The following is an 11,839-nucleotide window of genomic DNA, read 5'->3' as shown; positions in this document are numbered from 1 at the left end:
AGAAAAAAGTCGAAATGTTGAGAAAAAAGTCGAAATGTTGAGAATAAAGTTGAAATTTCGAAAAAAAAATCGAAATGTAGAGAAAAAAAGTCAAAATGTTGAGAAAAAAATCGAAATGTTGAGATTAATGTTGAAGTACAATTTTGAGTAAAAAGTTAAAATGTTGAGAATAAAGTCAAAATGGTCATCCCGCTGCTGCTTCCACCTGCCTGCTGTGCTGCTGACGTCCCCGACTCCCCCAGTCTGGCCCTCGGCAGGAGGGTCCCCCCTTATGAGCCTGGTCCTGCTCAAGGTTTCTTCCTCCTAAAGGGGAGTTTTTCCTTGCCACTGTTTGGCTTAAGGCTTTTCTCCCACTAGGGGAGTTTTTACCTGCCATTGTTTATGTAATAATTGCTCGGGGGTTTATGTTTATGTTCATGTTTATGTTCATGTTCTTGATCTCTGGAAAGCGTCTGGAGACAACATCTGTTGTATTAGACACTATATAAATAAAATTGAAATGTCAAGAAAAAAGGTGAAATTTCTACTTTATTCACGAAATGTCGCATTTATTCTTGAAATTGTATTCCAACATTAATCTCGACATCTCGACTTTTTTCTCAAAGTGCACAATAAAAAAAAATCTTCCCCTCTCAAATATTTTTTCTCCTGCATGGCCTTAATACTCTTCGATAATTTATTTATTTTCTTCTTTCAAAAACGTGCAAATAAATAAATAAATCAGTAAATAAATATGTGGGTCTCCCTGAGCTGCAGTGTCTGTGTTGGTCCTGCAGGGGGCGGTGCAGCCCTCTCTCCTCTCTTCCTCCCATCCTCTCCTCCTCCCTCTCCATCCTCTCCATCCCTCCTCTCCTCCTGTTCAGGGTTCCCGTCATAAAGAGCGAGCTGGAGGCGGGAGAGGCTGGAGAGGCTCTCGGCAGCCGCAGGAACAGGAGGAAGAGGAGGAAGAGGAGGAAGAGGAGGATGAAGTTCTGCGTCCGGAGAGCCGGAGCTCAGCTCACTTCCCTCCGTCTGAGCTGAAACTGGAAACTTTTGGATGCTCCTTCTCCCCCCTGGAACCGGTTCTCCGTCTGAAAAGGTAAAACCCGAGTCCTGCCCGTCGGTTTGGGAGGATTTAAGGAGCTTTTTCCCTCGGACTGGGCTTTTTTCTGAGCTGATCCTGATTCCTGCTGCTCACAGAAAGAAAGTGAATTATTTGTCAGTTCTGTAAAGATCAAAAAGCCTCTTGAAGTGTCTGAGTTTTAAACATCAGAGTCGGAGGGAAAGAATCAGTCTTTATTTTTATCCTTGTCGTCTCCTGATTCCTGTAAAGTCGCTCGACCGGCAGCAATTTTACAACATTATCTTTATTTGGTTTTTCAAAATCCTTCCAATGACACACAAGAATAAGAGGAAACATCAAGGACAACTGAATTATTGTCCAGCATTCAAATCATATTTCCTTACAAGTCAGGTATTTATAGAGCAACACTCAGTTTAGTTTTATATGAGAACAGGAAAGAGAGGAAAAAGAAAGAAAGAAAAAAATGAATAAAACCCCAAACAAAACAAGAAAGTAAGAACAATCTGTTTTTCAAGGGTTAGCCCAAATCATTTCACCGTTGTGCATAATTCAGAAATACAAACTCCAATGTTCAATTCACACATAATAAAGAAATCAAGTATCAAAAGAAAGGAAATTATTTTAGAATGCTGCAGAGGATTGATGGTAGTTACGCCTCATACAGACCGCTTGAATCCACACTCTCCATGTCCAAATGTTTTGAAATAATGATATTTGCCCTTTATAATGTAAGTAATCTTTTCCACAGGTAAAGTTGTAGACATTTCCTTCCTATGTCTGTTTAGTCAGATATTTAAATGGGTTTGTTCCTGGACTCTTGCAGGAAGTTTTGCTGCTGGAGCTGCATCCTTTAATCTAAACCTCAGCTATTTACTGGCATTATTGTAGTATTTTCTTTTTGTGATCAATGTTTTATTAAGAATCTCATGGTAACAAGATGATCATGTCATAAATGGCATAGAGAGTGGAAGCAGTACAGTCAGAGATTCTGTCTTTTTCTAACGCTAAGAAAAAAGAAATAAAAATAAAACAAAACAAAAAAACTACAGCCGCAATAAATAATAAAACCGACAAACAAACTAAACAAACAGCAAAAAACAGAACAAAACAGAAGGCAAGGCAAGTTTTGTATAGCACAATTTAACACAAGGTAATTCAAAGTGCTTTATATCAAGATCTCATTCTTACAATCGCAACAATTACGTTTCTATACGGTCAAAACGTACAAAGACCGGGTCAAATTCAGTATTACAAAAGTAATCTGTAACAATTTGTGCAGCGACTTAAACCAATTTGACAATTCTATGCCACAATGCCTGTTTCCAGGTCTTATTTCACACAACTGAGGAGAATTACGTTTCTATACGGTCAAAACGTACAAAGACCGGGTCAAATTCAGTATTACAAAAGTAAATGGAAGATAAACAAATCATGGCTACCCCAACCCTTCCCCCTATTACCCAGGAATCCCAGTATCTCTGCAAACCATCAACATTAATATCCGATGACACACAACGATGCTAATTTCCTCCACCGTTCAACATGATATCCACAGAAAGTATATTTATCCACTAGAGAATGAAGAAAATAGTGCACATAATGTATATAATGTATATACAAAGTATTCTAAACATACAATCAGAATAAAAAAACACCTAAAACCATATAGGTTATAATAATACACTGATTTTCTTCAGTAAATTCGACCAACAAATACTATTTTGTGCTTTTAGCGTAATGTAAACGTGCTGTGGCTCCAACTGTACAATATCCCGCAGGTTTTTAGGAAAGATAACTGGAAAAACCAACACCACTGGCCACTACTGGTCACCAATAGCCACCACTGGCCACCACTGCCCACCAATAGCGACATATGGCCATCAATGGCCACTAATGGCCACCAATGTCCACCACTGGCCAACACTGGCCACCAATAGCCACCAATGTCCACCACTGGCCTCCAATAGCCACCACTGGCTACCACTGGCCACCAATGGCCACCACTGCCCACATATGGCCACCAATGGTCCCCAATGGCCACTATTGTCCACCAATGGCCACATATGGCCACCAAAGGCCATCAATGGCCACCACTGGCCACTAATGTACACCACTGCCCACATATGGCGACCACTGGCCTTCAATGCCCACCAATGGCCACCACCGGCCACCACGGACCACCACTGGCCTCCACTGGCCACCACTGGCCACCAATAGCCACCAATAGCCACCAATAACCACCACTGGCCACCACTGGTCAGCACTGCTCACCAATGGCCACCACTGGCCTCGAAAGCCTCCAATGCCCACTAATGGCCACCACTGGCCACCGCTGCCCACCAATAGCCACCACTGGCCACCACTGGCCAGTGGTGGATCTGACCTCCCTGTTGCACACCTCCATGGTACTCAGGTGTTGCCATGGCAGCAGGTGAGCCGGCGTCTCCATGTCCCCCAGCGAGGGACATGACCTGAGGGAAGTAAAAAATAAAAAATGAAAAAGAGATCGAACTAAACTGAATAGAATTGAAATACACTTTATTAATCCCCAAAGGGAAGTTGTGTACCTGCATCGTAAATTATGTTTTTACGACCCCAACAGGGTGAAACACTCTCTGGTGGTAGGCGTAGTTTAAATCTCCTGAGATCACCAGGAATCCACTCCAGCAGTTTTCCTCCACCCTGGTCCCCAGGAACCGTGTCCTGCACTTCCAGATGTTGCTCTGCTCCAACACACACTAAACTACTTAAAGTATAGATACATGAAAGTTGTAGTTAAGAAAAGTGATGAAGTATTTGAACTCCGTCAAACGCCACCAATGGCTGCCAATGGCCACCACTGGCCACCCCTGGCCATCGCTGACCACCAATGGCCACTAATGTCTGCCGCTGGCCACCAATGGCTGCCACTGGCCATCAATGGCCACCACTGGCCTCCAATGGCCACCAAGGCCCACCATTGGCCAACAATGGCCACCACTGGCCAGCAAAGGCCACCACTGACCACCACTGACCACCACTGGCCACCACTGGCCACCAATACCCACCAATGGCCACTAATGTCCACCACTGGCCACATATGGCCACCACTGGCCTCCAATTCCCACCAATGTCCACCACTGGCCACCACGGACCACCAGTGGCCACCAGTGGCCACCAAAGGCCACCACTGGCCACCACTGGCCACCAATGGCCACTAATGGCCACCACTGCCCACCAATAGCCACTAATGTCCACTTCTGGCCACCAATGGCTACTAATGGCCACGACTGCCCACCAATAGCCACTAATGGTAATTAATATCCACTACTGGCCACCAATGGCAACTAATGTCCACTACTGGCCACCGATGTCCACTACTGGCCACCAATGTCCACTACTGGCCACCAATGTCCACCAATGGTAACTAATATCCACTACTGGCCACCAATGGCAACTAATGTCCACTACTGGCCACCAATGTCCACCAATGGTAATTAATATCCACTACTGGCCACCAATAGCCACCAATGGCAATTATTGTCCACTACTGGCCACCAATGTCCACTACTGGCCACCAATGTCCACCAATGGCAACTAATGTCCACTACTGGCCACCAATGTCCACCAATGGTAATTAATATCCACTACTGGCCACCAATGGCAACTAATGTCCACTACTGGCCACCAATGTCCACTACTGGCCACCAATGTCCACCAATGGTAATTAATATCCACTACTGGCCACCAATGTCCACCAATGGTAATTAATATCCACTACTGGCCACCAATGGCAACTAATGTCCACTACTGGCCACCAATGTCCACTACTGGCCACCAATGTCCACTACTGGCCACCAATGTCCACCAATGGCAACTAATATCCACTACTGGCCACCAATGTCCACCAATGGTAATTAATATCCACTACTGGCCACCAATAGCCACCAATGGCAATTATTGTCCACTACTGGCCACCAATGTCCACTACTGGCCACCAATGTCCACTACTGGCCACCAATGTCCACTACTGGCCACCAATGTCCACCAATGGCAACTAATGTCCACTACTGGCCACTATAATGGCCCATGAAACGGTGCTGGAAGCTCACAGCGTCTCATGAGAGGTGCAGGCTGTGTGTCGGCAGTTTGTTGTACAATTCCTGAGCGTTTGCTGCTAAACGTCTGTTTATTTCCCGTCTGTGGACGAGCGTTTCATGTTCTGTGATATCAGAGTGGATAATGAGCGTCTGGATAAGCGTATTTCCAGCGCTGCAGTCGTTCTGCAAACATCCCGTCTCCTTTTTTAAAGGCAGCCAAAGAAAATGACACAATCCTTGCAGGAGGTTTTTTTTTTCTTTCAGTGCTAATTAAGGCCGTCAGCGGCTGACGGTTAAAGTGCTTAATGGCGGGAACGTCTGTTAGGAGGTGCTGCACCTTCTGCCGTCATCAGCTGCCAAAAACCCCCGATGAAGCAGGTCCAACCCGTCGTTGGGAGAAGTTTCCAGCTCCGGTCTGCGTGATAATTACGCTGAAACACTGGATCTGTGATGTTTTCTCTCTCTCTCTCTGAATCTGACTCCTGGCTCTGGAGGGGCCTGTCGCCATAGCAACAGCCACCGAGGCTCATGGGTAGTGGAGTGGAGCGCGAGGAGTCCTTGCGTGGAAAGTTTGTTTTTTGGGGTAAAAACCTGTTTGACAAACCGTACATTTCAGAAACGGCCGATCACAGAGCTTCTGGTCCCGGTTCTGGTTTCACCGTCAGTTATCTCTACTTTTCTCCGGGAAGCCTTCCCTCGCCATCTTCAGATCCCTCTGAGAATAAATCCTTCTCACTTATTCACTGATAAAACGATGACCCTGGTTTTCTAATCGTTTCCAGATCAATGAGCAGCTGCTTCTCTGAAGCCGTCACTGATGTCGTTCCCTTTTGACGTCGTGTTAACACACACCTGAATGCACCATGACTCCTCTTTCATGGGTGACTGATCACCTGCTGGAGATCAGGGGTTAGCAGCCTGTTGTGGACGCAGGGAGGGGGGGGTACTTAGTATTACCCAGTTTGTTTGTCTTCATTGTTGCTGCCATGAATATTGGTTGTTGTATTTGTCTAGAACCAGAAACCTCCAGGATCTGATGACTTTGTTGATGCTTTTTGCACAAAGTCAAAATGTAGAGAAAAAAAGTCGAAATGTTGAGAAAAAAGTCGAAATGTCGAGAAAAAAGTCGAAATGTCTGGAATAATCGTGAAATAAAATTCCGAGAAAAAAGTCAAAATTTCGAGAAAAAAGTCAAAATTTCAAGGAAAAAGTTGAAATGTTGAGAAAAAAGGCGAAATTTCGAGAAAAAAGGCGAAATGTCGAGAATAATTATGAAGTACAATTTCGAGAAAAAAGGCGAAATGTTGAGAAAAAAGTCAACAAAAAGTCAAAATTTCGAGAAAGAAGTCAAAATTTCAAGGGAAAAGTTGAAATGTTGAGAAAAAAGTTGAAATGTCGAGAAAAAAGGCGAAATGTCGAGAATAATTTTCAAGTACAAGTTCGAGAAAAAAGTCAAAATGTCGAGAAAAAAGTCAAAATCCCGTGAATAAAGTTTAAATGTTGAGAAAAAAGGTGAAATTTTTCACGACATTTCGACTTTTAGATAGATAGATAGATAGATAGATAGATAGATAGATAGATAGATAGATAGATAGATAGATAGATAGATAGATAGATAGATAGATAGATAGATAGATAGATAGATAGATAGATAGATAGATAGATAGATAGATAGATAGATAGATAGATAATTAGGGCCCGAGCACTTGCAGTGCGAAGGCCCTATTGTATTTGCAGGAATTTTTATTATTATTAGGGCCCGAGCACTTGCAGTGCGAAGGCCCTATTGTATTTGCAGGAATTTTTATTATTATTATTAGGGCCCGAGCACTTGCAGTGCGAAGGCCCTATTGTATTTGCAGGAATTTTTATTATTATTATTATTATTATTTTCCTGACAAAGTGAAGGCCTTTTTGCCCCCCTTAACATGCCCAAAAAGTCACCAAATTTTGCACCCAAGTCTGGCCTGGCGAAAAATTTGATATTTAATGGTTTGCATTAATGGGCGTAGTAAAATGGCTCAACAGCGCCCCCTTGAAAACTTTGTGCCTCAAGCCCCACGATATGGTTTGACGTACATGCACGAAAATCGGTACACACCTGTATCATGGGACAACTTAAACAAAAGTCTCTTGGGGTCATGCCCGAAAGCGAACAGGATGTCGGCCATTTTGAATTAGTCGTGTCATTTTGGCGAAATTTATGCCATTCCTTCGAAAGTTAATTCAGCCCGAACCGTAACGTGCACCCAGGTGTGTTATACATCAAAATGTGCGTCTCCATCCTGCGACAACACGCATTACTTTTCTCTTTCAAAAGCGTTACCGTGGCGGCGCTAGACGCCAAAAAGCGCGCCCACCCTTCATCTGATTGGTTCGACAGAAAAAACTTTGTGCCTCAAGCCCCATAATACGGTTTGACGTACATGAACGAAAATCGGTACACACCTGTATCATGTTGCAACTAAAAGAAAAGTCTCTTGGCGCCATGGCCGAAACCGAACAGGAAGTCGGCCATTTTGAACATTCTGAATTAATTGCGTAATTTTGGAGCAATATATGCCATTCCTTCGAGAGTTAATTCAGCCCGAACCGTATTGTGAACCCAGATGTGTTATACATCAAAATATGTGTCTCCATCCTGCGACTACACGCATTACTTTTCTCTTTCGAAAGTGTTACCGTGGCGACGCTAGACGCCAACAAGCGCACCCCCCCTTCATCTGATTGGTCCATATTTGATAGTTCCCCAAAAGGCACCAAATTTGGCATGCAAGCCATGCCTGGCGATAAATTTGATATTTCATGGTTTGCATGAATGGGCGTGGCAAAATGGCTCAACAGCGCCCCCCGGAAAATTTTGTGCCTCAAGCCCCACAATACGGTTTGACGTACATGCACGAAAATCGGTACACACCTGTATCATGGCACAACTTAAAGAAAAGTCTCTTGGAGCCATGGCCGAAACCGAACAGGATGTCGGCCATTTTGAATAAATTGTGTCATTTTGGCGAAATTTATGCCATTCCTTCGAGAATTAATTCAGCCCGAACCGTAACGTGAACACAGAGGTGTTATACATCAAAATATGTGTCTCCATCCTGCGACTACACGCATTACTTTTCTCTTTCGAAAGTGTTACCGTGGCGACGCTAGACGCCAACAAGCGCACCCCCCTTTCATCTGATTGGTCCATATTTGATAGTTCCCCAAAAGGCACCAAATTTGGCATGCAAGCCATGCCTGGCGATACATTTGATATTTCATGGTTTGTATTAATGGGCGTGGCCTAACGGCTCAACAGCGCCCCCTAGAAAACTTTTATCTGCCATAACTTTTGAATGGTTTGACATAGGAAGTTGTGGGTGGTGTCATGGGACTCTGTAATGAGTCCTTAAGCTTCGTTGGCCTTAATTAGCCCCGCCCCTTCTTCTGATTGGTTGTCCCGATTTTCTGCTATAACTTTGGAATGGTTTAACATAGAGAGTCGTGGGTGGTGTCATGGGACTCTGTAAAGAGTCCTTAAGCTTCGTTGGCTTTAATTAGCCCCGCCCCTTCTTCTGATTGGTTGTCCATATTTTCTGACTATAACTTTTGAATGGTTTGACATATTTGAAATATGTTGGTAATGTGTCAGCCAACCACAAAAATCTCTGGAATTTTGGTGGAATCATTTATTTTTTGTCCTTGCCCGGTGCAAATGACATAAATAAAGTGCGTGGTTTGGTTGTGAAAAAATAAAAGTAATGTTACGTGAACAATAAATCAAACGCTCCCTTCCATGCATGGAGTGCATGTGTGTGTCTAGGAAGTAAAGACTGGAACATGCTATTCACAAAAGCACAAATAGTGGGGTTTTACTAATATTTATATCTTACAAATATTTTAAAAATTACGAAAAAACAATTCGGGACTCAGATTACATCGCTATGTTGGTATCTCGTAAGTCAGTCAGTCAGAAAATGGCCAAGCTGATTTGTGGCTCAGCGGTAATGTCACCGTCTTTCGTGTGGGAGATCGTGGGATCGGTCCCAGCTCAATGCAAAGATTATTGTCAGCAATTTGTGTGTTTTTTTTTTACATCAACATGTGCGTCTCCTTCCTGCGACGACGCGCATTACTTTTCTCATTCAAAAGCGTTAACGTGGCAACACTCGACGCCAAAAAGTGCGCCCCCTTCATCTGATTGGTCCATATTTGATAGTTCTCCAAAAGTCACCAAATTTTGCACCAAGCCAGGCCTGGGGATAAATTTGATATTTCATGGTTTGCATGAATGGGCGTGGCCTAATGGCTCAACAGCGCCCCCTAGAATACTTTTTTCTGCTATAACTTTTGAATGGTTTGACATAGAGAGTCGTGGGTGGTGTCATCGGACTCGGTATTGAGTCCTTGACCATAATTGGTGCAAATTAGCCCCGCCCCTTCTTCTGATTGGTTGTCCCGATTTTCTGCTATAACTTTGGAATGGTTTGACATAGAGAGTCGTGGGTGGTGTTGTTTCTGATATGCTTATGGGGGCGGTGGCCGTGAGTGCGAGGGCCCGTTCATCGCTGCTTGCAGCTTTAATTATTATTATTATTATTTTCCTGACAAAGTGAAGGCCTTTTTGCCCCCCTTAACATGCCCAAAAAGTCACCAAATTTTGCACCCTAGTCAGGCCTGGCGAAAAATTTGATATTTAAAGGTTTGCATTAATGGGCGTGGCAAAATGGCTCAACAGCGCCCCCTTGAAAACTTTGTGCCTCAAGCCCCACGATACGGTTTGACGTACATGCACGAAAATCGGTACACACCTGTATCATGGGACAACTTAAACAAAAGTCTCTTGGGGTCATGCCCGAAACCGAACAGGATGTCGGCCATTTTGAATTAGTCGTGTCATTTTGGCGAAATTTATGCCATTCCTTCGAAAGTTAATTCAGCCCGAACCGTAACGTGCCCCCAAGTGTGTTATACATCAAAATGTGCGTCTCCATCCTGCGACAACACGCATTACTTTTCTCTTTCAAAAGCGTTACCGTGGCGACGCTAGACGCCAAAAAGCGCGCCCACCCTTCATCTTGTTGGTTCGACAGAAAAAACTTTGTGCCTCAAGCCCCATAATACGGTTTGACGTACATGAACGAAAATCGGTACACACCTGTATCATGTCGCAACTAAAAGAAAAGTCTCTTGGCGCCATGGCCGAAACCGAACAGGAAGTCGGCCATTTTGAACATTCTGAATTAATCGCGTAATTTTGGAGCAATATATGCCATTCCTTCGAGAATTAATTCAGCCCGAACCGTATCGTGAACCCAGATGTGATATACATAAAAATGTGCGTCTCCATCCTGCGACTACACGCATTACTTTTCTCTTTCAAAAGTGTTACTGTGGCGACGCTAGACGCCAACAAGCCCACCCCCCCTTCATCTGATTGGTCCATATTTGATAGTTCCCCAAAAGGCACCAAATTTGGCATGCAAGCCAGGCCTGGCGATAAATTTGATATTTCATCGTTTGCATTAATGGGCGTGGCAAAATGGCTCAACAGCGCCCCCTACAATACTTTTCTCTGCCATAACTTTTGAATGGTTTCACATAGAGAGTCGTGGGTGGTGTCATGGGACTCTGCATTGAGTCCTTAAGCTTCGTTGGCCTTAATTAGCCCCGCCCCTTCTTCTGATTGGTTGTCCCGATTTTCTGCTATAACTTTTGAATGGTTTGACATAGAGAGTCGTGGGTGGTGTCATCAGATTCTTTATGGAGTCCTTGACCTTCATTGGCCTGAATTAGCCCCGCCCCTTCTTCTGATTGGTTGTCCTTTTTTATAATAAGATTGCCGCGAGCCGCCAGTCGCTCTCGCACTGACTCCCGCTTCCTGATTCAAACGTCTGCCGGCCCCGCCCCCTGACCAATCAGTGGCGAGTAGGGTGATGACGGCCCCGCCCCCCGACCAATCAGTGGCGAGTAAGGTGATGACGGCCCCGCCCCCGACCAATCAGTGGCGAGTAGGGTGATGACGGCCCCGCCCCCCGACCAATCAGTGGCGAGTAGGGTGATGACGGCCCCGCCCCCCGACCAATCAGTGGCGAGTAGGGTGATGACGGCCCCGCCCCCCGACCAATCAGCTCCCTGTAATGTGGTGACCTCAGAAATATTCCCGGCTCAGCCCGGTTACAACCTTGGCAGAATGGTTGCAGAAAAAGTAATAATTAAAATAGTAGGGTTTTACTAATATTTATAACTTACAAATATTTAAAAAATTAGGAAAAAAAAGTTCCAGACATTTTATCGCTATGTTGGTCTGTCCTAATCCAGTAGGTCAAATGAAAGGAATAGCTGAGACTTAGCTCAGCCAGATTATTGCTGTCTTTGCTGCCAGAGGTCGAGAGTTCAAGCCTGTCAAAATGCCGAAATTTTTGTCAGCAATTTTTGTGTTTTTTTACATCAAAATGTTCGTCTCTGTCCTGTGACGACGCACATTACTTTTCTCTTTCAAAAGTGTTACTGTGGCGACGCTAGACGCGAAAAAGCGCTCGTCCCCTTCATCTGATTGGTCCATATTTGATAGTTCTCCAAAAGTCACCAAATTTTGCATGCAAGCCAGGCCTGGCGATAGGCTACATTTGATATTTCATGGTTTGCATTAATGGGCGTGGCCTAACGGCTCAACAGCGCCCCCTAGAATACTTTTCTCTGCCATAACTTT

The 11,839-nt window shown here is 44.4% G+C and overlaps 1 protein-coding gene across 2 annotated transcripts in view; it reads left to right on the top strand.

Annotated features, from left to right (window-relative positions):
- The first annotated feature begins 892 nt into the window (after positions 1-892).
- LOC133440477 (copine-4) overlaps positions 893-11,839 on the top strand; it is a 126,195-nt gene continuing 115,248 nt past the window's right edge. For both annotated transcript variants that reach the window (XM_061717731.1, XM_061717730.1), the window contains exon 1: positions 893-1,078. In XM_061717731.1, coding sequence (XP_061573715.1) covers positions 1,037-1,078 — 42 coding nt within the window. In that variant the 5' untranslated portion in view covers positions 893-1,036. The remainder of the gene's footprint in view (positions 1,079-11,839) is intronic.

This window comes from Cololabis saira, chromosome 3 (genome assembly GCF_033807715.1).
Source record: "Cololabis saira isolate AMF1-May2022 chromosome 3, fColSai1.1, whole genome shotgun sequence".
NCBI classification, from domain to species: Eukaryota; Metazoa; Chordata; class Actinopteri; order Beloniformes; family Belonidae; genus Cololabis; species Cololabis saira.
Note: the sequence above shows the minus strand (reverse complement) of the source record. Positions and strands in the feature narration are given on the sequence as shown.